The sequence below is a fragment of the Gopherus flavomarginatus genome, chromosome 25 (genome assembly GCF_025201925.1).
Source record: "Gopherus flavomarginatus isolate rGopFla2 chromosome 25, rGopFla2.mat.asm, whole genome shotgun sequence".
Lineage (NCBI taxonomy): Eukaryota > Metazoa > Chordata > Testudines > Testudinidae > Gopherus > Gopherus flavomarginatus.
Window position 1 is genome coordinate 4,211,595 of NC_066641.1, and position 27,103 is coordinate 4,238,697.

At 50.7% G+C, this 27,103-nt stretch overlaps 1 protein-coding gene across 3 annotated transcripts in view; it reads right to left on the minus strand.

Moving 5' to 3' along the window:
- ASIC2 (acid sensing ion channel subunit 2) overlaps window positions 1-27,103 on the minus strand; it is a 1,140,308-nt gene that overhangs the window by 25,468 nt on the left and 1,087,737 nt on the right. For all 3 annotated transcript variants that reach the window (XM_050934951.1, XM_050934950.1, XM_050934952.1), the window contains exons 5-7: window positions 23,265-23,321; window positions 16,678-16,831; window positions 14,768-14,859 (exon numbers count right to left, since the gene is read on the minus strand). In XM_050934951.1, the coding sequence (XP_050790908.1) occupies window positions 14,768-14,859; window positions 16,678-16,831; window positions 23,265-23,321 (303 nt within the window). The remainder of the gene's footprint in view (window positions 1-14,767; window positions 14,860-16,677; window positions 16,832-23,264; window positions 23,322-27,103) is intronic.

Sequence of the window (27,103 nt, forward strand, 5' to 3'; positions counted from 1 at the left end):
TGCAAGTGGGTCCAAGTACCCTGTGCTACATGTTCACCCACATGGGTCCCTGCCCTTGGGCGGAGGTGTGTGTAATCAATCTTTTCCTCTTCCCTTTGCCCCCCCACCCTCGCCCGGCACACTGCCTCCCTGTTTTCCCACCAGCTGCGTGAAGTCAGAACTCCGTGGGTATGCCTGGACAGCCAGCAGCAGGGAGCCTCTGAGAGTGGGGCGACAGACTCAGACTTGTGGGGCCACGTAGACCATGCTTTTAAGTTGTGCCTTGGACCAGAGCTCGGGCTGCGAAGCCCACCCCATTCCTTAGGCTTCAGAGCCCCATCTCCAGCCCGAGCCGTATCGTTTACACAGCTTTTTTTAGCACTGCAGCGTAAGTGGGGGTAGGGATAACTCAGGGGTTTGCGCGTTAGCCAGCTAAACCCAGGGTTGTGAGTTCAATCCTTGAGGGGTCCATTTAGGGATTGGGGGCAAAAATCTGGCAGGGGATTGGTCCTGCTTTGAGCAGGGGTTGGACTAGATACCTCCTGAGGTCCCTTCCAACCCTGATATTCTATGGTCTATGATAAGCTCAGTAAACCTTGGTCTGATGACCTGGGCTCAGAGCTTCACGGCCACTTGCTGCACACACGTACCCTGTGGGGGAGTGAGACTGGTTTGTCCAGACAGCCACGCTTGCAGGAATCACAGATAGAGTTCTGCAAAGGGTGTTGGATATATACATGAGGCCATGTGACTGAGGAGGACAAGGCAGGTTCATATTATTGTCCAAGAGCTCCTTCATAGCCTGGAATCTGTCCTTAGTCGGGTATGCTTTGGCTCGGATTGGCTATAGGGTTGCTCTAATAAAGCCTATAATCTGCACAGGAGCTAAGCACGCAGCTAAGATTTGAGCTGGGGCCAAGTTGTTATCCATATTTCTTGGTATGACTTCGCTGCGAGGGGCCAGCTGTTACGGAAGGGGAACACTGTCACTACCGATAACACCTTCAGGAATACCTTGGGTGCCGTCGAGAGACTGAAGGGGGGTACTCTGCATTGGTAAGGTCTAGGCCCACAGACAACTGTAGGGACCTACTGTGTGCCGGTTGAATGTCTACATGGACACAAGCATCCTTTAAATCAACAGCTATGAACCAGTCTTCAGTGTTTAACAAGGGGATTACAGAGGCCAGGGTCATTCCGAACCGTAAGCGGTGGATGAAGTCCTTTAGCTGTCTGAGATTCCACTTCCTTTCTTCTTGGAGATGAGGAAATATCTTAAGTAAAATCCTTCTTCTCTGTGTTCTATGGCTCTCAGATGGCACAGGAAGTCATCTTCCTGTCTGAGCATCCTCTCAGGGGAGCACAAGCAGCTGGAGTCGCCTGTGTCCAACTGCAGCAATAATGATCTGCTGGGCCAGTAGCATTTCCCAGGGTTAAACGCTCAGTGGTGAGTCTGCGCCATTGGAATCTGCTGTCTCCTCACAGACTCCTCAAAGACTTTAAGGTCAGAAGGGACCATTATGATCATCTAGTCTGACCTCCTGCACAATGCAGGCCACACAATCTCACTCATCCACTTCTATAACAAACCCCTAACCTATGTCTGAGTTATTGAAGTCCTCAAATTGTGGTTTGAAGTCTTCAAGCTGCAGAGAATCCTCCAGCAAGTGATACATGCCTCATGCTGCAGAGAAAGGTGAAAAACCTCCAGGGCCTCTGCCAATCTGCCCTGGAGGAAAATTCCTTCCCAACTCCAAATATGGCAATCAGTTAAACCCTGAGCATGTGGGCAAGACTCACCAGCCAGCACCCAGGAAAGAATTCTCTGCAGTAACTCAGATCCCATCCTATCTAGCATCCCATCACAGACCACTGGGCATACTTACCTGCTGATAATCAAAGATCAATTGCCCAATTAATTGCCAAGGTTAGGCTATCATACCATCCCCTCCATAAACGTATCAAGCTTAGTCTTAAAGCCAGATATGTCTTTTGCCCCCACTACTCCCCTTGGAAGGCTGTTCCAGAACTTCACTCCTCTAATGGTTAGAAACTTTTGTCTAATTTCAAGTCTAAACTTCCTAGTGTCCAGTTTATATCCATTTGTTCTTGTGTCCACATTGGTACTAAGCTTAAATAATTCCTCTCCCTCCCTAATATTAATCCCTCTGATATATTTATAAAGAACAATCATATCCCCCCTCAATTTTCTTTTGGTTAGGCTAAACAATCCAAGCTCTTTGATCTCCTTTCATAAGACAAGTTTTCTATTCCTTGGATCATCCTAGTAGCCTGTCTCTGAATCTGTTCCAGTTTGAATTCATCCTTCTTAAACATGGGAGACTAGAACTGCACACAGTATTCCAGATGAGGTCTTACCAGTGCCTTGTATAACGGTACTAACACCTCCTTATCTTTGCTGGAAATACCTCGCCTCCTGCATCCTAAAACTGCATTAGCTTTTTTAACGGCCATATCACACTGGCCGCTCATAGTCATCCTGTGATCAACCAATACTCTGAGGTCCTTCTCCTCCTCTGTTACTTCCAACTGATGTGTCCCCAATTTATAACTAAAATTCTTGTTGTTAATCCCTAAATGCATGACCTTGCACTTTTCACTATTACATTTCATCCTATTACTATGACTCCAGTTCACAAGGTCGTCCAGATCTTCCTGTAGGATACCCCGGTCCTTCCCAGCTTTGTGTCACCCGCAAACTTTATTAGCACATTCCCACTTTTTGTGCCAAGGTCAGTAATAAAAAGTTTAAATAAGATTGGCCCCAAAACCAATCCCTGAGGAACTCCACTAGTAACCTCCCTCCAGCCTGACAGTTCACCTTTCAGTAAGACCCGCTGTAGTCTCTCCTTTAACCAGTTCCTTATCCACCTTTCAGTTTTCATATTGATCCCCATCATTTGCAATTTAACTAATAATTCCCCATGTGGAACTGTATCAAATGCCTTACTGAAATCCAAGTAAATTAGATCCACTGTGTTTCCTTTGTCTAAAAAATCTGTTACCTTCTCAAAGAAGGAGATCAGGTTGGTTTGGCACGATCTACCTTTTGTAAAACCATGTTGTATTTTGTCCCAATTACCATTGACCTCAATGTCCTTAACTACTTTCTCCTTCAAAATTTTTTCCAAGACCTTGCATACTACAGATGTCAAACTAAACATGTCTCCTGATGGTCCATGGTGAACTTCACGGTGCACTGTAAGACCAACTGCTTTGGCCAAGTTTTGGTTGGCCTCTTGGTTAATGGCCTAGCAGGAACGAATGCTTATTGTTTTTCCATCCCCATACGGCCACACTGTTGCTTGTTTATAACGGCGTTGTATGATCGGGTGTGCTGGCAACGGGGGGCAGGCTATGGGGCCACGGCCACAGGAAGCTCACATGCAATAGGGTATTTGATGATCCATATGAACCAAAGGAGTGTTTTCAATTCAGTGCTTTATGAGCAAGTATTATTCTCACTAACTATCCCACTGAGACCGGGCCCGGCTGACATTCTGAGCAGGGCTCAATGGGCCCCAGAAGCTGACCTGAAGGCACAAATACACTTTGCATTTAGGAATCTTGCCCCATCTTGCACATTCAACCCCTCACGTGGAGCAGGTGAAGATGCGCAACCCATGCAGAAGCCACCTCCAGAAGTTCATCACACAGAGACCACAAAGGAGACCAGCCCTCTGACAGCAGAGGAAGGTCCCAGGGTGGATGCTAGGAAAATGCTCCTGGTTGTGAGGTCAGAAGGAAAATGTCTGTGCCCAGTGCCGACCGGAATGACTAATACAGCCGGCACAGCCCAGATCAGTAACCTTTTCCCCTATGAATGAGGTCTTTGTACAGACTTCTAAGGAAAACACAATACTGTTACAAGGTACACCAGCAACAGAGGCAGCCATTGGTCACACGCAGACAGTGGCTTTCATTCCAAGGATCTCAAACAGAGAGAAATAGAGAGCGTGCCAAGATTTCTTACGAAAAGTAGCTAACGCGCCCTTAGAGCTGGCGAGCCCGCCCTCCTGCAGTGAGGACATGAGAAGAACAGGTAGTCTGCCCATCCTCAGCACCACACCATGGGCCCTAGCATCTCCCAAACCTCTCACCATACCATTGTATAGTATTTCTCAGATGTGAGCTGATAGAACCATTCTCAACTCTCGTGTTCTTGCTCCCCGCATTCTGGCCAGGCCAGGCCAGATGTTCTGGCATCAGAGCAATACCAGGCTGGAGTTCTGGGCCCAGATGCCGGTCTGAGAAGCCCCTTTACTCTCCTGTGACTGATGAATGCTTCCTTCAGCTTCCTCTGGGGCAGGCACCCTGCACACCTCTCGCTGGACCGTGAACGCCCTCACTCCAAGCTTGCCTCTGGCCATCTGCTAGCCCCTGCTGTGCAGTGACTGACCTTCTGGCCAAGCACAGCTTGCCCGTCTGTCTCTAGCCAATCACAGAATTAATGACAGAATGATGGGAGACATCCTGCATGGATGAAGGTCCCTCCTGGCAGAGCCCCCAGGCAGTGCCTTCCTTCCCGGTGTGCCAGACTCTAACAGATGGGTAGCGGATAAGATCTTGCCCAGCGCTGGCAGCATTTAGTCCATCAACCTCACATTAATCATTTAGATTTGTCCAGAAGCTTTCAGCCCAAAAGGAGCCTGGTGCAAGCTGCCTCTGCACTACCTGTACTGCTCCACTGGAATGTAGCCGCCTCTGGGGTGGAGAGCAGCAAACAACCTGTGACCAGCACCAGGCCAAACCACTACTCTTGTGATCTCTAGCATCCACACTCCACACTCCACAGGCAAGACCTGGATGTTGTAAGTTCACAAGCCTTCCCCCACTCCTATTACACACAGGAACATGACACGTAATGTATAGGGCCCTACCAAATGCACAATCCATTTGGGTAAATTTCACGGTCATAGGATTTTAAAAATCTTAAATTCTGCGGTTTCAGATATTTAAATCAGACATTTCACAGTGTTGTAACTGAGGGGGTCCCGATCCACAAGGTGGTTGGGGGGGGGGATCGCAAGGCTGTCATAGGAGGGTCACAATATTGCCACCCTTATGTCCACGCTGCTGCTGTTGGTGGCACTGCCTTCAGAGCTGGGCTCCCAGCCAGCAGCCACAGAGCTTCCTACAGCTGGGAGAGGTTCCCTGAGCCCCGGGAACAGTCCGTGCTGAGGAAGAGAAAGTCTCTTACCTACCTGGCCAGAATTAGCAGCTGGAGCCTGGCGCATGGTAGGAGCCTCCAACTGGGGCGCTCCCAGCCCTGCCCCTCCCCAGCTCTGGGCCTAGCCCTCATGGTTAAGGGGCCTTGGGCTGGCTCTGTGTATGTGGGTGGGTGTGTGTGTCCACAGCACCCCCTTGACCACGGCATCCTGGGCGGTTGCCCACTGCACCTACCCATAAGGCCAGCTCTGCCCTTGTCACAAAAGTGACAACTCCCCCATACCAGGCCACCCTGACTTCTGCTTTGCTGCTGGCAGACCTCTAGCTCCATGGAGTTTACATGCTTCAGCTGAACCTTTGAAAACTGAGCTGACCAGCTCGCATCACGCCCGTCCTGCTCTGCTGCCTGTGCAGGGTTTCTGGGCTCTCCTCCACCCCAGCGTGTCTCTCTTTGAAGTGTCTTTGGGCCCCGGCGTTCTTCCCTTTGCAGAATGGTTGTGGGTGGAACCCATCTTCTGGGAACAGAGACTTCCACGGCTTGGATGAAAAGGTAATTCATTAGGCGAGACACCGCGTGGGTGACAAATTGTGCATTCTGTTCAGGAAATTGAGGTCAAACCTGCCAGCTTAGCTTCAGCATTTGTTCTTGAAACAGGATTTTAATGGGAGGCAGTTGAGCCGCCACCTCTTCCAGCTCACGTTTCAGCCTGTGACATGCTGACCTTTCAGATCCTCCTGAAAACTGCCCAAGAGACCCACTCTAGCCATCTGCCTCCCCAGAAACATGGGAACTGGATTGATAAATACACACTGGATCATTGGATGGAGTATGTGTGGTCTACACATGTTTAGAAAGGAGGACTTTGTAAAGACAGGAGACATATGGAGAGCCACTCATCTCTGGCTGGGCTTGCATCCTTTGACTTTGTCGTGGTTGCTATTTACCAGAGGATTTTTGTATTGAAGCAGATTCTACTCCCAGACTCTCTTTCTGATTTGGCCCTGTACTGGGGATGTACCAAGCTAAGTGTGGGCAGCAAACAGACAGCCTGTTCTGGGTGCTGGCTCTGTGGCAGTCTCAGCAAAGAGAGACGTGGGAGTAGGAGAGAATACGGGGGTGAGAGGGAGTGATGAGACTCCTTGGCCTGACATGTTGCCAGGTGGGACATGGAGGGATTGGAATCCCTTAGAAAAACGGTGACAATACAGAAGAGAGATTCCAGTTTATAAAAGGATCCTTAGATGAGTGCGATGGAGATGAGCAAAGCCACAAAATTCACCAACAATGCCACTAATTCTAGCCGCTCCCGACAGCCATGTCACCACGGCGCCCTGTGCCGAAGCCTGCAGCTCTTGCTGAACAAGCAGATTGATGGGGGACATCCAAGGAAGAGTCAATGCTTTGGGGGCTGCAGTAGCTGGTGCTGCTAGTTCAGGTGCTGTCTGCTGGTGGCAAAGTGAAACAGCTCTGCCGCGTTTGTGCTCCTTAAAGGTCCCCCCGTATCCTTTGTAAGGGAGCAGCTACTGGTTTCAGGGGTCTGATCTGCACTAGCTCTGACTTGAGCAAGTACCCAGAGCTCTTGTAAATGAACATGGTAATTGCACTCACCTCTTGTGCTACACGGGTTTGTGTGGCTGCCGGGTGCTGTAGGAAACAGCTGCTGTGTCCCACTCCAGAAGTAGCTGGAAACGGGTGGTAAATACAATAATCCCGCTGCATCTCCAGACCCACTTCACAAGGCGCACTAGTCAGTGGTTGTGAAGGGTTTGCCCTGGCTTGGTGCTCCAGAACTGTTGAGTCCTATTAGGCATTGCAGGGGGGCAGTGGCTATAGATATAAAATCACACTCCCCCTCATTTCAATGGAGTTAGGGCCAGACCTCGACTACCACGGAGTAAATCCAGAGTAACTCCCTGGACTTCAGCAAACTTAGGGTCAAACTGGTCTCAGTGGTGCTGGCATAAATCTGGAGTAACCCCACTTCCAACACTGTTTTTTCACAGATGAGACGAATCTGGTTCTCGCTCTTCCTCTCACATCAAAGCGGCTGCCCCCCCTTCAGTTCCAGGAATATTTCACGCCCTGTTTGTGATTTCTGACTGAACTTGAGCAAACGTAATGAAATTATCCAGCTCTGTGTAGTTCAGTGAGCAGCAGACCCCATTCGAAGCACGGCTCTGCTCTTCGCAGCGGCTCAGCGATGGCATGGAGGCAACACCATCGATCGGGGTTTCACGTCATTCTGCCCAGGGCGAGCTCCCTCGGACTGACTCTGACACGAGTTTATTTTCATTTAGGTGCAGAGCGGCAAGATGCAGCACTGCCTTGGGCTCCAGAGAGAGGACAGATTTAATGGAGAGGGCCCCAGGAAAATCTCTGTAAGTAATTAAGGTCGGCACAGCAATGCCCATACAAGGGGCTGGGTGTTCAGTGGTTAGGATGTGGAAGACCAGCCATCAAGTTCCAGGGCTACTACAGATTTCCTGGGTGACTTCAGGCCAAAATCCTAATAATAACACCCAGCTCTTATCCTCCTTACATCTCTAGGCACTTTGCCAAGCAAATCAGGATCACTGTCCCCATTTTTACAGAGGGGGAAACTGAGGCACAGGTAGGCAACATGACTTGCCCAAGGCCACCCAGCAGACTAGTGGCAGAGCTGGAATTTGACCCCATGTTTCCTGAGTCCCTGTTCCTTGCTCTAACACTAATCCAAACTGCCTCCCGCCAAAGCGAGGGCAAAGTGTTTAGATACTTCCCTAATGGGGGCCACGGAATAAGCAATCCACAGGAGGCGAGAATGCGGCCGCAGTGTAAGTTGGGCTCCATGGTGACGAATTTAAGGATGTGAGCTATCGGATGCATGCAGGTCTGAGATCACTCAGAGAAGACCTCCGTGGGTGATTGCCAAAGAGCGGCACGGGAAGGCCAGGTCTATGCGAAGTGGGTCCCCGTGTCTGATCCATACTCCACCAGAGGGGCAGGGATGGGTGCCCCTGCTGCCTGCCCCAAACGTGTAGCCGCGAGTCTTTGTCACCGATCTCCGTATCTGTTGCCTTCATGAGTTCGGGATGGGAACAATCCGACGCACAGTAGCCTAAATGCCCTGGTCCGGGGGCAAGGGCTTGGGAAGGGGGGGCGGGGGCTTGAAATGACAAGTGCACGCGTGCGAGAGAGATTTGACAAACACAAATGAAGCAGCGCTTTCATCAAAGCAACAGGAGAGCTGCCTGGCTGCAGGAAAACCCACTGCGGAGAAACACAAAGGCGGGGGGCAGGGGGCTCGGGATGGCACGGGGGTAACTCCGAGCCAAGGAAAGCCACTGCCAGGATGGGAATAACCCTTGGCCTGCTCAAAGGCGGAGATTTCAATGCGGCCCGTTGGAGCAGGTCCGAGGGCTGTGGCTGGCCCCTCATGCCGGGTAAAAGGAGGGGGGGGCAGGCACACGATCTGTCATGGCTCTGCTGAATGAGGGTGGGAGGTGCAGCTCAGCACCCAGCCCACTAAGCAGGACACGGTCACTGCAGCTCAGAGTGTGCCCCCCCCCAGTGCAGAGAGGGGGCACAATGCCTCTGATTCAGAGCATTCCCCTCCCCTCTCCAAAAAAAATAGACTGAAGGACGTTTCCTCCTTTAAAACCGTCCTGATCTGTAAATGAATGGGTGACCCCTGGTGAGACTCGGAGCCCAAATAGGGTCGCCAGGCAGGCAGTTTTCGACCAGAAGGCCCGGTCGAAAAGGGACCCTGGTGACTCCGGTCAGCACCGCCGACCAGACTTTTAAAGGCCCAGTTGGTGGATCTAAGGCAGGATCCCTACCTGTCCTGTCTCCGCGCTGCATCCCGGAAGCAGCCAGCAGGTCCAGCTCCTAGGTGTGAGGTGTGGAGGGGTGGCACAGGGCTCCCCATGCTGCCCCCGCCCCAAGCACCGGCTCTGCACTCCCATTGGCTGGGAACTGTGGCCAATGGGAGCTGGAGGGGTGGTGCCTGCAGGTGAAAGCAGCGCACGGAGCCTCTGCCTAGGAGCCGGACATGCTGGCTAATTCCAGGGTGCAGGACAGAGCCAGGACAGGCAGGGAGTCTGCCTTAGCCCCGCTACGCCACTGACTGGAGCTGCCCAAGGAAAGCCTGCACTCCAACCCTGTGCTCCAACCCTGTGTCTCAACCCCCTGCCCCAGCCCTGATTCCCCCTAAACCCAGAGACCCCTCCTGCACTCCAAACCCCTCATCCCCAGGCCCAAACCAGAGCCTGCCCCCCTAGATGGAGTCCTCACCCCCCTTGCACACCAACCCCCTGCCTCAATCCACAACCCCTCCTGCTCTCCAAATCCTTCAGCCCCACCCCCAGCCTGGAGCTGCCTCCTGCACCCCAAACCCCTCATCCCTGGCCATACCCCAGAGCCCACACCTCCAGCCCAAATCCCATACTCCCTTCTGCATCCCAACCCCCTGCCCCAGCCCAGAGCCCCCACCCGCACTCTGAATCCCTCGGCCCCATCCCTGAGCCTGGAGATCCCTTTTGCACCCCAAACCCTTCGTCCCTTGCCCCACCCCAGAGCCCACACTCCCAGCTTAAATCCCGTACTCACCTTCTGCAACCCAACCCCCTGCCCCAGCCCGGAGCCCCCACCCACACTCTGAATCCCTCGGCCCCACCCCCAGCCTGGAGCTGCCTCCTGCACCCCAAACCCCTCATCCCTGGCCATACCCCAGAGCCCACACCTCCAGCCCAAATCCCATACTCCCTTCTGCATCCCAACCCCCTGCCCCAGCCCGGAGCCCCCACCCACACTCTGAATCCCTCGGCCCCACCCCCAGCTTGGAGCTGCCTCCTGCACCCCAAACCTCTTGTCCCCGGCCCCAGCCCAATGCCAGTACCCCTCTTCTGCATCCCAACCTCCTGCCCCAGTCCAGAGCCCCCACCCGCACTCTGAATACCTTGGCCCCAGCCCCCAGCCTGGAGAACCCTCCTGCACCCCAAACTCTTCATCTCTGACCCCATTCCAGAGCCCACACCCCCAGCCCAAATCCCGTACCCCCTTCTGCATCCCAACCCCCTGCCCCAGCCTGGAGCCCCCTCCCGCATTCTGAATCCTTTGGCCCCACTTCCCAGCCTGGAGCAGGGGACATGGGTTGTGCATGACCTCCGGGTCGGAAAGGGTGCAGGCCATGCATGACCCTGTGTGGGGCATGGACTTTGAGTGACCAGGGTGGGGGCATGGGCTGTGAGTGTACCTGCATGAGGTGGTGGTGTGGACTGTGTGTGGCCCTGCGTGGGGTGGGGGCTGGGAGTGTCTCTGTGTGGGGTGGGGGTGTGGGCTGTGAGTGACCCTCTGTGGGGTGGGGGCTGTGAGTGTCCCTGTGTGGGGTGGGGGCGTGGGCTGTGTGTGGCTCTGTGTGGGGTGGGGGTGTGGGCTGTGCATGGCCCTGTGTGGGGTGGGGGCGTGGGCTGTGTGTGGCCCTGCGTGGGGTGGGGGCATGGGCTGAGTGTCCCTGTGTGGGGTGGGGGCTGTGAGTGTCCCTGCGTGGGGTAGGGGCGTGGGCTGTGCGTGTCCCTGCGTGGGGTAGGGGCGTGGGCTGTGCGTGTCCCTGCGTGGGGTAGGGGCGTGGGCTGTGCGTGGCCCTGCATGGGGTGGGGGCTCTGAGTGACCCTCTGTGGGGTGGGGGCACAGCCAGGAGACAGCCTCTGAGCTAGGCTGTGACCTGCCATATGCAGACGTCTGAGCCTCCCTGGCCGAGCGCCTCCATGGCCGTCACGCAGGCCCGAACGGCTTGGCGGGTCAGGAGGGGCCAGCTCTCCGCCCCTGCTCGTTTGTCACCGGCCAGCTCTGTCCCGAGGCCCCTTGCCCAGTCCCTAACGGACCCGGACTTGGGCACTGTGAGCAGGGACAGGCCGGGTGGGCTTCCCAGGCCATGAGCTCGGTGACCGAGGCCTCTCTCTGCAGCCTGCTTCGCCCCGGCCTGGCCCGGCAGTGCCCTGCTGACAGTGAGCCGTCCCTCCCCAAGGCAACGCTGATGACTTCAATTAGGGTTCATGGTGCTCGTTAGCGGCACGTCGCCGAGCTCGAGACATGACAGGTCTCTTGCCTGCATTTTTCAAGCTCCCCCATCTCCTGCCTCTGCTGGCTTGTAATAAACAGAATAAAGTGATTTGCTGTCAGCGCTGCCTGCCCAGGAGACTGGCTGGGAGACTCTCCGGCACCCTACAACGGCAGGTGTCTTGCCCTGCTCTGGGGCTTCCTGCACGGCTGGGCACTGGGGCTGGCTCCTGCAGCTGACAGGTGCCAGCCAGGACCATGGCCCATTTCCCGCACTGAGCCTCCAGTTCCTGCTGGAGTCCAGACGCAGACTGGGCCCTTATTCCTGACGGGTGGGAGGGGGTAGATCGCTGCTCTGTGCAATGCCCAAGGCTGGGGGAGTGGTAAGTCCCTGCTGTGTGAGATGCCCCAGGATGCGGGGGGGAAGACCCCTGCTCCAGGGGATGCCTGGAGTGAGGGAGGGGCAGGTCCCTGCTCTGTGTGAGGCCCAGGGGCAAGGGAGGGGCAGGTCCCTGCTCTAGGTGCAGTGGGGGACGGGTAGGTCCTAGTAGACACTGCCTGAGTATCTGTGGGGTGCCGGGAGGTTACAGCAGGAGCGTTACTGCAGCCAGGCGGTTTTTGGCAGGGCTGATTTCTCTGAGACAATGCATTAGCATTAGGGCTGCAAAGACCAGGAGGACGTTTGTCGACAGCAAATATTTGGTTTAATCCAGCTCCTCTCACTTGTCTGGCTGGAACAACACAGAGAGCAGATTTCAGGCCCTGCCACTCATTTCAGTATTTGCAGAGAAACACTGACAACAATTGCCACCCCCGCCCTGCGGCCTGTGACCGGAGCGTCCAAAGCCATGGGATTAAACTGGAACAGCAAGTGAGTTCAAAGCATATTAAAGCAATGGACTCAAAGCCCCAGCCAGAGCTAAGCACATGCTCTGCCAGCTTCCTGCACACAGCTCTGCCCTCACAACTCAGACATGACCCACAGCAACCCCGGATCCCCAGTCTGAATCCTCCCCCACCATGCTGCTGACTTGCTGTACACCCCACATTCTCTGCAAAGCACCTCAGCCCTGTCTCATAGCCCCCCTGCTATTCCAGTCCAAATCCTCCCCCACTGTGCTGCTGACTCACCCTACACCCCACATTCTCTGCAAAGCACCTCAATCCTGTCTCATAGCCCCCCCCAGCTATTCCAGTCCTGGGCCTCTCTTGAACAGAGATGCCAATGGCCCCGAATTGTGTAGCACCGGACTTCAGCTCTGAGCAGCGACCCCCGAGGTGGGTAGGGGCACACAGCCGGCCTGTCTGCTTCAGGGAAGCCAGACAGGGTTAAAAGAAATGTAGCGCTTGATTCTGTCCCGGCTCTTGCCTGTAATTGAAGGAGCTGGGAGCTGTAATAACCAGAATTAAAGGGATTCACCAAGGGATGGGAATGAAATCAGATGCCAACAGGTGAATTCAAATGGGCAAGCTCCCCTCTCTCTCCCGCAGCCCAACCCCCATCCAAGTTTGCAGCCAGTCTCCAGTTTCAATTTGTTTCCTTCCTCTGGGAGATTTAACCTCCGAGTGTCTCTCTTCATTTAAAGAGACAAATTTAGCTGCCTAGAAGTGTTGGTGCAAAATCAGGCCCTTATAACTTAATGCTACATGAGAGGCAGGTGGTGGATCCCTGGACACCAGCTAACTAGCTATATGGTGCATCAGAAAACAGAGACAACAATGCGGAGCACTTCCCTTCTATCTATGACCCTGGCACTGTGATATCTAAGCACCTCACAATGCAGTTGCCCTCCTAACCCACCCTGTGTGGCAGGGCAGGGCTGGAATTCTCACGGTATAACACAGTGAGACTAAAGGACCTGCCCAAGGTTGCGCCGGGCGCTTTGTAGCGGAGCAGAGAATGGACTCCAGGGCTCCCGCGTCCCAGGCTAGTGCTCTGTCTGCTACCCCATATGTGCTCAGTACCACAGAGTGAAGGGGCCCAGGGTCACAGCTGTGGTGGCAGGAAAGGTAGAATGAATTCAGCCCAGGTGAAAGGCACTGGGCTGCCAGCCCTGGAGACTGAAGCCCAGTATTTCTGGACAGAATGGGCACCCCCTGGGCAGGAGCAGGGCAAGCTGCCCGCACCACTGCACTTCACTCCCATTCAGACCTGGCCTCTCTGCCTGGGAGTACAATTAATGCAGATTAGGACATGGGTTTCCCTAAGAGCTGGACTGGGACCCACTCAGGCATGCACAGGCTCCTAAAGAGAAACAATCTCCAGTCACGAATGACTGCGGCCATAGTGCAGCCAGCAGCTGGAAGCACACAGCATCCCCGCGCCTTGCCAACTCCTTGGGCCGCTCAGCACACCCGGCTGAAGCAGCCACGTGTCCCAGTGGCTCTGAATAAGGTAGTGATTGCGTGGAGCAAAGATGGGGTCAGTGCCCTGTTTCTCTGGGACTGGTCTTGTTCTGACCTTTGCTGGCCAAGGCATGGACTAGCTTTGGTTCCACTCTCCTGCGGGGTTTGCTCCCTGGCCTGGGCCACACACCCACTGGGTGGTGGCAGGAAACCCAGAAATGGATTTCAGGCCACGTGAGTGGGTGTCCACCCCATGCGAGCCCTGAGTGGGTTAATAGGGTCCAGCAGGGACCAATTAACCTTCAATGCTGAACTGGGAGGAGAGCCAGGGTGCTAATGGCAGACAAAGCCTGGCTGGGGGAGGAGCTGGGCTCGGATGATAAAGCCAGGAAGTGAGAGCAGGAGGGGGCTGCAGGGAAGGGGCTGCAGTTGCTCCTTACAGGGAAAGGGAGTTGGCCAGGGACACGAAGGAGGTTCAGGGGCAGAGTAAATGCTGGGGTCCTGCCCTGGACTGGAGAGTTGGGCAGGAGGCCGAGACGGGTGAAGTAACTACGGGGAGCAGAGGAAGCTCCAGAGATAGGCAAGGAGACAGAGAGGAAGGTAGGAAGGAGCCTAGCGAAACAGGAACAGGGTCTGAGTCTGAGCAGATCTAGGTTTGCTAGTCACAGGGTGCCTGGGCTGGATCCTGGAGCAGCAGGTGGGCCTGGGCTCCCCTACCAGCCGCTAGGAAAGTGTCACCATGCCGGGAGTCGAGCAGAAGACTGCCCGAGACGGCATCCAGATAGCTTGTCTGGTGGGGCTTTGTTACCCTGGAAGGGCGGGGCGGGGCGGGGGACTACATAGTGATCTAGCCGGAGGGCTGAGTGCCAAAGAGGGAGCACCTTGAGTCATGGAGAGACAGAAGGGCCACAGTGCAAGCAACTGATGGAAAAAGGGGCGCCAGATGGGGCAAGAGCTAATTCCCAGACCCAGCCACAAGGAGGTGCACACGCAGTGAGTGGACCCCTTCACAGACCATGATGGAAGAGCAGGTGTGGTTACTTTTCCAGTTCTCCAAGACCACTGGGTCATTTCCCAGGCCATTAAAAAGCAAACTGTGCACACCCTCAACCTGCATGCCCATCTGCACACCACATCTATTCTGCACACCCACCCCTCCACCCACCCACGCCCACACCCAAAGGCAGAAATTCATACGGTAAGACCTTCACTTACCAAGTAAAGCTGCCACTTCGTATGCTTTCTTCTGCTCAATTGTTTCATAGTTGAGTGCTTCAAAAAATATATCCAGCACGAGAATATTCTCTCTGTAGAAACAGGACAAAGCCATCAGAACACCAACCCCTGGTCACTGCATTTGCCTTGTAACAGAAATGAAGTGGGATTAGTTTGCTTTCTCCTGTTGTCCCTGCTGCTTTCTCTGTGGAGGCCTTGGCAGCTCCACCAATGCAAGCTGAAATTCAGAGATTTTTAAAGCCAGAGGGAGCCATCATGACCATCCAGTCTGATCTCCTGCTTAACCTAGCCAGTGATTCCTGCATCAAGCCCAAATCTTGTAGTTGCGCAAGTGCATATTTTTTAGAAAGAGACACCTGGTCCTGATTTCATCTTTCTCCTGCAGGGAGGGCCTGCTTAGAATGCCAGGCGACACAAGGACCCTTAACACATGGAATCACTACCAGTGCCTCCATACTGATCCTGGTCACCGCAGGAGAGAGGGAGAGTCTAACTCTTTCTTTGATGCATCAAACTGCTAATTCTGCCTATCTGCCGTCTAGATCTCAGGTTCATACGGGCTGCGCCCACACCACAGAAAGATGTCTTTGCTGCAGTAAAAGGCGTGGTTTTCAGATCGTGAAAGCTACCTTGATTTAAAAGCTAGTGGAGCCAATGCAGAGAGTTGACCTTGAGTAGCCATATTCAGGTAACAGCTATTGGTGCCTTGTCTCTACTTGGATTTTACACCGTGGGTCCATGTAAAACACACTCACTTCTGCAGTGAAGACACAGCCAGAATGTGGCGTTAGCAGAGGACGGTTTAGGTCCTGAAACGGTCTGGCCTGGGTAACCCTGTTTTACAGATGCTATTCACTCATGATACCTATTTATCTATGGTGTTTATCTGGCCCCCATGACCGTAGCATCTAAGCACCCCACAATCTTTACTGTATTTATCCTCACAACCCCCCTGGGAGGCAGGGTAGGACTGTTATCCCCATTGTACAGATGGGAAAACTGAGGCACAGAGAGGCTCAATGACCTGGCCATGGTCACAGAGGAAGCTCCCAGAAGAGCAGGAACTTGTATCGAGGACCTAGGCAAGTGTCTAGCCACTGGGCAAAGTTACTTTTCTGAGCTCAGCTAACGACTCTGCGTGTGCCTGCATTCTTCTCCACCTTCAGCTTTCCCGTCAGAAAGATGTTAGACCTTCAGCTTCTGGTTACTGACACCTGCAGAAATGTGAACAGCATCCTTGGGGCAAGCAGCCTCTTATTACTACTTGTGTGACTCACAGGGCTGGGTGCTGCACTGACACATGTTGAGGGACAGTCCCGGCTCTGAAGAGTTTACAAACTACATAGACACAGGGCCGCCCAGGGTGGGGAGGGGTGCAAGTGGGGCAATTTGCCCTGGCCCCGCAGGGACCCCCATGAGAGTTTTTTGGGGTCCCTGGAGCGGGGTCCTTCACTTGCTCCAGGGCCCCCAGAAAACTCTTGTGGGGCCCGGGCCCCCGGAGCTTCTTCCACTCTGGGTCTTTGGCAGCAGGAGGTCCTTCCGCTCCGGGACCCGCTGCCGAAGTGCCCCGAACATCTGCGGCAGGGGCTCCTTCTTTCCCGGAACCCACTGCCGAAGTGCCGGGTCCTTGGTGGCAGGGGCCCCTCACCACTGAAGACCCCAGGCTCCCTGAATTCTCTGGGCGGCCCTGCATAGACAAGGCAAACGGTGGGAGAGGCAGCGATTTGCCCAATGACAGCACAGCTGGGAACAGACCTGAGATCTCTTTGTCGCTAGTCTGCATGGCCCCGGGACAGCCATCCTGTCTGCTCACGCCACCCACTCATACCATCACCACTGTGAAAAGGGAGGAACCAGCAGCACTGGGAGGAACCGATGCCCTCACTTACGAGATGTATTTTTCAGACTTGTTAAACTTCTTCTCCAGGTACTTGGCCGAAGTCTTGCTGGGGATCTTCACCATGGAGAGTTCTTTGTTGTACCTGGTCAGGTTACACGGCATCCTGCAGATACAGTAATTGCTGTCCTTTTCAGCAAGCAAACCTGCACACGGGAGAGGGAAGCGGGTCTCAGGCAGCGTCCCAGACAGCTCACAGGAGATGGTGGGTGGGGTGGTTCAAACGACCCCTTTCTTCTTGATAAGTCAAAGCAAAGGGAAGATGGAAGGGACTTCCCTGTCCAGGGAAGGGACGAACAAGCCAACCCTTTGATAAGAAGAGGCAGAATTTCCAACCATTCAATCCATCCCTCCTCTGCAGCAGCCATTCCTATCAGCCTGGGAGATTGAGACAGCTCTTCCCCGAGACTGGTCCAGAGCCCGGGTTTGCTGGGGGTGGACAGAGGAAGGGGGTGCCCTATAAAGGCTGCATATGCAATATTACGCAGCTCTTCCATCTCCAGCCAGGTTTGATCTCCTCCCTGGGGCAATCCAGAAGGCTGCATTGGGATAAAGGCCTTACTGGAGAGATTGGGATCTTGAAGACGGTGGGTAAAATCTTCAAAAGCATCTAAGTGGCTTAGGGACCTAAGCCTCATTTTCAAAAGTGACTTAGGCCTGGTCTATATTTAAAAGGTAGGTCGCCATAGCAACATCGCTCAGGGAGTGTGAAAAATCCACACCCCTGAGCGCCAAAGCTATGCCAACCCCCAGTGTAGGCACAGCTGGGTCAGCGAACGAATGCTTCTGTCACCCTAGCTACCATCACTCGGGGAGACCGTGTTCCTACAGCGATGGAGAAACCCCATCCATTGGTTGGTTACAGCAGCACGGCGATGGCACCACGGCGGGGCCATTAGAGGCCCCGTCAAGTAGACACGGCCTTAGGGCCAGATTTCTAAAGGTATTTAGGTGCCTAAAGATGCAGGTAGGTGCCTAGTGGGATTTTAAAACTGCCTTGGTGCCTAACTCCCTTTGGGCACTTTTGAAACTAATACTAGGTGCTTACTGCTCTCTTTAGTCACCTAAATGCCTTTTAAACATATGGCTCCAAGCACCTGAACCATTTTAAAAAAAGGACTTAGGCTCCTAAGTGACTTAGGTGCTTTAGGAAATGTTACCCTTTATTTCTATCCTTGGCTTTTAGCTAATGTGGTGTCAGAGGTGTGTTACATGGCAATTAAAAGAGATTAAACAGTATGGAGATGATCATCCTAAGGTAATTTCTGTTAATATTCCTCCCACAAGCCTTACAGCTTGGACACACGGTTAAAGCCAATCCAGACACGCAAATATTTCGGCATTTCACAAACAATCAGAACTCGAACACAGCACAGGTCCCTATGGACTGCCCTGCCACTCCCCTCACTGACTTATGGGTATGTTCATCTGCAGAACATACAATTAGTGAGGCAGATGCTGAAATTCTCTGTAGGCCCATCTGCTGTGTCACAGTTAAGGTTGTTTGCGAACACATCAGATGGCATGTTACATGGTGTTTCTGAGAGCCTGCCGTTTCAGAACTGTCTATCCAAAACTTTTGAAACTCTGCAAGAAAATTCTCTTCTGAGCCTAAAATGATCCCCAAATACTATTATTATTGTTTGCTGGAGTGTATAGCGTGAGCTCTGCATAGTAAACAACCACACCTACATGTGGTGTTTGTTTGCAGTTGGTCCTAGCAACTCACTCATCAATCATTAGTGGCTCCAAGTAGCTACGTGTGCTCTGCAACACAGTGACCTTGCCTCTGGGACCATGCTCTGGGACCTTGCCTCTGTTGGCATGCTAAACCTCATGATCATAGCTAGCAGCAATAGCCACTAGCGAAAGGGAATGTATGGCTGTCCAAGTGCATCGTGTCTCCTATGGTGAAGCTGGCAAAACAACTTTCAAAGTTGGTGGAAGCGCTGACGGAGAAAGCTAGTGGACATCTTAGAGCTTTGGTGCAGATGGGTTGTGATACACTGGTCAATCACAAAGCCAAGGAGTCATGGCCAAACATGTGGAGGCTGCTGGACCATAGAAACTGAATGAAGACTGGAAAGAGAAAGAAAAGTATCCGAGCTCGGTTGTCGCCCGGACAAACAAGGGCTGTGATCACTGATCAGATACTGAGGCAGGGGCAAAAAGTATGAGATCAGAACATAACAACAGGCAGAACAGGAATTACATGATGAACTCAAAGGACAAGGCTTGTTGGAACATGGAATGGAAGAACATTATATGAGGCTGGAGGACATGTGGTAATGATGCACGAGTTGAAAAGATATGAGTGGGAAATCATTGGTCTATGTGAACCAAGATGGGAAGGCAAAGGAGAATTGACAGGATATTGACACTGGGAAGAGAAGATGGCGGACACCAGGACAGAGTTGCACTGGTGATAAAGCCTAAGCCACGCCAGGTTCTTATAGTATTTAACCTGCTATCTGCTCATATGTTGAAGGTGAGATTCAGAATCAAATCTCACGGAGTTACAATAGTACAAATACACGTGCCAACCTCAGCAGCCCCCAGAACTCGATGAATTTTATAACGCTCTACAGAAAACAATACCAGAAGTTTCAAGACAAGACATATTATGATGATAGGAGATTTTAATGTGAAAGTAGGCTAGGACTGGAATTCCTGCACTGGAGCAGTAGGCAGATTTGGATTAGGTGAAGAAAACAGGAGAGGAGAAAGGCTACTAAATTCCTGCCTAAGCAACAATCTGCTGACAACGACCATGCTATTTCCACAAAGCAAGCCATGGAGGAAGTGGACGTGGCTAGCACCTGATGGGCAAAAGAAGAACATGGTAGACTTTGTGCCTGTGAATCACAGATGGAAATCAAATGTGTTGTTGCTTTGTGGCTGATATCAGATCAGATCAAATGTTACTGCTGGCATCAATGAAGTGAGATCAATCTGAAAAGCGCCAAGAACTGAAATCTATGACACGGGCAAGTTCAAAGAGTCCGATCTGAGGAAAGAATGTGCCGGAAAACATCACCTCTCTGCTGAATGAAGAAAGGAGCGTTGAAGAGACAAGGAACAGCATAAAAATGAGATTACAAAAGCGGCTGAAGAAGTTTAGGATTACAAGGCCAAGGAAGATAATGGATGAAGTGCTGCAGTTGAGTGACAAGCATAGGACGCTGAAGGAGAACAAAAAGGAGGGTATGAATCTAAGAGCTGAGTACAACAGGCTCACCATAAAGATAACCAAAAGTGAAGAGACACAGAAACAATTGGGGTAAGCGAACAATGCAAAGAAGGCGAATAATAGGCAAAGAGAACAGTGACACAGAGGCTGTATTGCAAGATAAGAGAACCGAGCGGGAAATATGCATTGAAGAGGTCAGTGGTAAGGACAAGAGAGAACAAATAATCCAGGAGGAACAAGGAAAGAATAAGTGATGGAAAAAATACTTTGAAGAGCTGTACAATGTGCAGAATGTAGTAGAGGAGACAGCCCTGGAGGAGCGTCCCAGCACAAATGAGGTAGAGCAGATGCCGGAATTCTTAAAAGAAGTAGCTAAGATCTTAATAGAAAGTTTGAAAAACAAAAAGGTGCCGAGAAGTGACAAGGTAACTGCCGAGCTGCTCCAAGCAGATGAGGAACATATGGTAAAGGCAATACACAAGCACGTCTACAAACGAGAGCTAGTACCAGGCGAGCAGGGAAAAGTAATTATAGTATCGATCTACAAAAAAAAAAGAGATACGAGTGAATGCGAGAACTGCAGAGGAATCAACGTATTGAGTGTGCCGGGGGAAGCATTCAGCAAGACGTTGACGAAGGGGAATGTGGAAGTAGCACTTTCAGAGGAACTAGCCCGGAAATACAATAGATCAGTTGTTTGTGATAAGACAGACACCAGAGAAATACATAGTACACAACTGAACCTATTACAACCATTTTATAGACTTCAAATGGGCTTTTGATAGCATTTGGCCAAAGGCTTGTGGCAATTTACGAGACTGTACAGCACCCCTGAAAAACTGGTGAAGCTAATAGAGACCATCTACAGCAAGTTGATGATGGTGGTGAGAGTAGACAAAAAGGCTGATGGAGGGGTTCAGGACAGCCACCGAAGTGAGATAAGGATGCAATCTATCCCTGGATTTGTTCAACCTGGTACTGGACACAGTGATGGCTGCAGCACTGAGACATGAGACGGAAGGAGTCATGTTATGTGGGAGGACAGTGCATAACCTTGGCTATTGACCACACAGCATTGACTAAGGAGGATTTACAGACAAGGTAGGCCAGGAAAGCAGAAAGTCTGGGTTGAAGATCAGTTGGGAGAAGATCAAAAGGACACCAGTTGGAGGACAAGAGAAAGAGGGAAAGGTCCAACTCAGAGACAAATGCATGTGCCTTGGAGGACTTGCGTCAAAGAAAGGGAATTATGAAGATGATGTAAAGAGAAGAATTGGATTAGCCACTTATGCATTTGGAAAATTCAGCATGATCTGGAAGGCCAAAGACATTTCAATAAAACAAAAATCAACATATATGAGATAACTGTCACGCTGAAAGTGCTGTACAGGTCAGAAACCTGCAGTCAGAGGAAAGTCATGATGACAGATTTTGACTGCAGAAATGAAGAGATAAGAAAACAGCTGGGGCAAGAAATAAAGTGGTTGCAGAAGATTCAGGAAAGACATCTGCAGTGGTTTGGCCCTGGAGGGGATATCATATGAGGGAAGGAACCAGAGACACACTGGGGACGCACTGGACTGACACAGTGAAGAACGATGTAGAACAAAAAAAGTTTAAAGACGAATGAAGCCGTTAAGTTGGTACAAGATAGAAAGTGATGGGAAGGCTTCATTCAGCCCTGTCATCGGTGCTCAGCTGACTGACGGGAATCGGAAAAAAAGATCATGGCTTGTTATTTGTGCTGGATAACGCCTAGGATCCGCAATCATGGACCACAACCCCATTGTGCTAGGCCTGTACAAATGAAAATGCAGTCTCCCCCTGCACTCCCATATGCCACAGTTACAGGAGAATAGATATATGTGTGGGGGTGGGGGGAGAGAGAGCCACTGAACCCTGGTTATAACGTTAGCTATGGAGCCTCTCTAACCAACAGCTATCTGAATCCCTAGGGGTCAGAGACTGAGACCCAAGGTTCAGTTGTCCTAGTTCCCATGGCATGATTTCTACTCCCGCTGGGTTGGGACTGCTTGGTGTAATTTATGGATACAAATGTGAATAAATCAGATCAGAACACATTAGAGTCGGCAATAATGAGTAAGACACCCTCCCATCTCACCAGAGATCTGTAAAGTTTCCGTCCCTTCCAGGACACAAAGTTTTATCCAGTTATTTCCATCCGTCCATAAGGAGGCATGTCTCAGAGCTTGGGGAAGCAATGGCAGCTACCATTGGGCAAAGACGCTGTGAAATCCCCAGGAGCCCTATGCTCCACAGCCTCTTTAATAAGTCGAGGCATAATATTTACACAGCGCTGAACATTGTGGAGAAGCTGGGCAGAAGTGCTCTTTTAGGAACATGCCAAGACAAAAAGCAGCTGCTTCTATTACTGTCTGGGCCGGAGTGGGAAGTGGCTATATGCTGGTACATGGAGGGCAGAGATCTGATACAGTCAATATTAATTATTATTTATTTGTATTGGAGTTGCGCCAAGGCGTCCAGTTCTGGGCTAAGACCCTGTTGTGCAAGGCTCTGTATGTTTTTTTTGGTCTTAGGTGTATTATGGTAGCACCGAGGCACCCTAGTCATGGACCACAACCCCATTGTGCTAGGTGGTGTACATTTTTATTGGTCTTACATGTATTACGGTAGTGCCAGGACTCCACTGTGCTTGGTGGGGTACAAACACAGAACAAGAAGATGGTCCCTTCCCCAAAGAGGTTTGAGGTGCCTACCCTTTTCCTATTAGAAGGGAGCCCCTAATGTAATTGGTTTCACCTTTGAAGGCCCCTGCCCCAAGCTTTTGTCAGGTACACAGACACGGGGGACAATAATGCAGTGCTGCTGAGGGTGCCTCTAAGCACCTGGGAACAACCATGGGAACACGGCCCTTTGCAGCAGGTTCGGGAAAACTCCCAGCCCCTGAAAGGAAGGCAGAGGGCCCAGCTGAGGGATGGGGTCGGACAGAGGGAGGGGTGCAGGTGACGACTCTGTGTCACTGCAGGTTACACTATCCCATTGCATGTTTTCTCTATTCGGCCTGCCTCACAGCCCAATTCCCCAGCATGTCCCATGTGCCACTTCCAAACTGTGGCAGAGGGGTCCCCAAGGCGTAAGAATACGGCACGTGTGGTCTTTTATTCTGGCAGCTTAGGATGGGCTCGGACTGAAGTTAGAACATGAGCCTATAGGACTGGAGGAACCTGAATGCAATGACATTTCGGCTACCATTAGAAAGGGTCCCTTTGCTGGATTAATCCTGGCCCAGTGGGAAAGAGGGGAAAGGCAGCTTTCGGGAGTCTGACCCAGCCATTATACTCTGCAAAGAGCCAGGCCGGCTATCCCAAACAGCCCCAACGAGCCGGCCAGCCCTCCGATGCACTAACCCAGCGCAGGCTCTGCACATTCCTTATACTGCTCCGGAGTACAGAACGGAGCGTCCCCTGCACAGAAAAGAAACACAAGACAAGAGGGAAACGTGGAGTCAGAAATCAGAGCACGGTGGAAGGCCAGCAACTACAGCAACAAAGCAGCTGAATTCATGCATTAGGCAGTCTCTCATCTGTACACACAGTGCCAGTAACCTAGGAGCAGGGGTGCAGGTAAAGAGGCTTACACAGCCAGTGTGCTGTGCAGGGTGAGAGGCAGGGTCTGATCTGCACCTGGGATGCAGCTCTCTGGAGGTTGCATACTGGAGTGGGCTGTTTCACATATAACATGGGATAAGGGTTTCCATAGCTAGTCCAGCTTGTCAGCTCCTACAAGCGAAGTTTGGTTAGCCTAGGTTGGTATTTGGATGTGAGATCTCTGAGAGTCATTCAGGTGCTGTAGTGTTGCTGATTAAATAAGTGGCACCTTTTCGGGATTGAAATAAGGTTGTGGCACGGTTCTATGGATCTGTAAGTGGGTGACATTCCCGAACCTGCTTATAACGCAGCATGCACACACCAGGGACTTATTGTTAACTTGAAAAACATGAAAACAAACCCTAAACCTGAGCCTAAGCTTTCCCCTGAACTTGGCTGTTCTCCTGAAGAGGGCTTTTTCCCTCACTCTCCCTAGTTTCTTCTTCTGCAGAGAGACATTCAACCTGTCTTCTGAATTTAACTTAATAGGGCCCATCTGGTCTGGCTGCCAGGCTGAATCAGCAGAAATAGCTCTGCCTCTCTGTTCAGAGGTCCTAGGACTTGACACTCTGTTAGAGATGCACTGTGCTGCATTCTTTCTTTGCGATGAGATATTAAAAAAAAGCCCTGACCATTTGTGGTCATTCATGACCCCACAACACTTTTCACAAGGGTAGGGGGCTGGTAATTACATCTCCTTTGCAGTTTCAGTGGGGCAAGGTAGCCTCACTTCCTATGACAAACTATTATGCACTGTTGCCGTGAGCGTTTAATCTGCTTTTGCATTCCTCCTCACAGCTGTCTGCGTTTCAGTGGTGAATAAATTGATCGCAGAGTATAGTTTGCACCTGGGGCCACAGTCAAATGATATGCACCCCAACAGAGTAAGAATAATTTCTGCTCCTTTATTTCCCAATCCCCATTATCCATAAGAACATAAAAGTGGTAATACTGGTTCAGATCACTGGTCCATCTAGCCCAGTATCCTGACTTCCAACAGTGGCCAGTGCCAGATGCCTCAGAGAAAATTAACAGAACAGGGCAATTTTCAAATGCTCCAACCCCTGTTGTTCAGTCCCAGCTTCTGGCAGCTGGAGGCTTAGGGACAGCCAGAGCATGGGGTTGTGTTTCTGATCATCCTGGCTAACAGCCGTTGATGGCCCTAGCCTCCTTGAACTTACCTAATTCTTTTTTTGAACCTAGTTGTACTTTGGGCCTGAACAACATCCCCTGGCAATGAGATCTGCAGGTTGACTGTGCGTTGTGTGTAAAAATACTTCTTTTTGTTTGTTTTAAACTTGCTGCCTATTCATTTCATTGGGTGACCCCTAGCTCTTGTATTATGAGAAGGAATAATTGACACTTCCTTATTTGCTTTCTCCACACCAGTCATGAGTTTATAGAACTCTGTTATATCGTCCCTTTGTCATCTCTTTCCTAAGCTGAACAGCCCTAGTCTTTTTAATCTCTCCTCATATGGAAGCTGTTCCACCCCCTAATAATTTTTGTTGTCTTTCACTGAACCTTTTCCAATTCTAAGATATCTTTTTTGAGATGGGACGACCAGAACAGTACACAGTATTCAAGGAGTGGGTGAACCATGGATTTATATAGTGGCATTATGATAATTTCTATCTTATTACCTATCCCTCTCCTAATGATTCCCAACATTCTGTTCGCTTTTTTGACCTGCTGCTGCAGATCCAGTGGAGGTTTTCAGAGAACTATCCACGAGGATTCCAAGATCTCTTTCTTGAGTAGTAACAGATCATTTAGATGTCATCCTTTTTGATGTATACACAGGTGCTGGAACTAGAGGTGCAGGGGATGCTGCTGCACCCCAGGCTTGAGTGGTTTCCATTATATTCAGGGTTTGCAGTTTGTTTCAAAGGCTCTCCGCACCCCCACAATACAAATTGTTCCAGCCCCCCTGTATATATAGTTGGGATTACGTTTTCCAGTGTGCATTACTTTGCATTTATCAGTACTGAATTTCAACTGCCATTTTGTTGCACAGTAACCCAGTTTTGTGAGATCCTTTTGTAACTCTTCACTGTCTGCTTTGGACTTAACTATCTTGAATAATTTGTATCATCTGCTTATTCCTTTTTCCAGATAATTTATGTACATGTTGAACAGTGCTGGTCCTGGTACAGATCCATGGGGGACACCGCTATTTACCTCTCTTCACTGTGAAACTGACCATTTATTCCTACCTTTTATTTCCTATCTTTTATCCAGTTATTGATCCATAAGAGGACCTTCCCTTTTATCCCATGACTCCTTATTTTGTTTAAAAGTCTTTGGTGGAGGACCATGTCGAAGGCTTTCTGAAAGTCCAAGTACACTCTATCCAAAAGATCACCCTTCTCCACATATTTGTTAACCTGCTAAAAGAATTCTGCAGCAAAAAAACTTCAGGACCAGACTTCAAAGAGAAACTGCTGAGCTTCAGTTCATTTGCGAATTTGACACCATCAGCTCAGGATTAAACAAAGACTGTGAATGGCTAGCCAACTACAAAAGCAGTTTTTCCTCCCTTGGTGTTCACACCTCAACTGCTAGAAGAAGGCCTCACCCTCCCTGATCGAACTAACCTTGTTATCTCTGATTCTTGCCTACATATTTATACCTGCCTCTGGAAATTTCCATTACATGCATCTGACGAAGTGGGTATTCACCCATGAAAGCTCATGCTCCAATACGTCTGTTAGTCTATAAGGTGCCACAGGACTCTTTGTTGCTTTTTACAGATCCAGACTAACATGGCTACCCCTCTGATACCTAATAGATTAGTGAGGTATGATTTCCCTTTACAAAAGCTGTGTTGACTCTTCTCCCCAAAATGGTATTCATCTATGTGTTTAATAATTCTGTTCTCTACTGTAGTTTCTATCAATTTGCCTGGTACTGAAGTTAGGTATTTATATCAGTTGTCTGGTACTGAAGTTAGGCCTGTAATTGCCAGGATCGCCTCTGCAGCCTTTTTAAAAAATAGGCGTTCCATTAGCTATCCTCCAGTCATTTGGTACAGAGGCTGATTTAAGCAATAGGTTATATACCACAGTGGGTAGTTCTTCAGTTTCATATCTGAGTTCCTTCAGATCTCTTGGGTGAATCTTATCTGGTCCTGGTGACTTATTATTGTTTAATTTATCAATTTGTTACAAAATCACCTCTACTGACAGTTCTCAATCTGAGGCAGTTCCTCAGATTTGTCACCTAAAAGGAATGGCTGAGATGTAGGAATCTCCTTCACATCCTCTGCCGTAAAGACCGATGCAAAGAATTAATCTGGCTTCTCCTCAACAGCCTTGTCTTCCTTGAGTGCTCCTTTCTGGTGTAATTTATGCATACAAATGTGAATAAATCAGATAAAGTCTGTATAGAACACATTAGACTCTGCAAAGCTATGTATAAAATGAATAACACACCCTCAATCACCCAGCGGCCCCACTGATTGTTTGGCAGGCTTCCTGATTCTGAGGGACTTAAACAAAATGTTGCTGTTAGTTTTTGTGTCTTTTGCTAGTTGTTCTTCAAATTCTTTTTTGGCCTGGCTAAATATACTTTTACACTTGACTTGCCAGTAGGGTGAC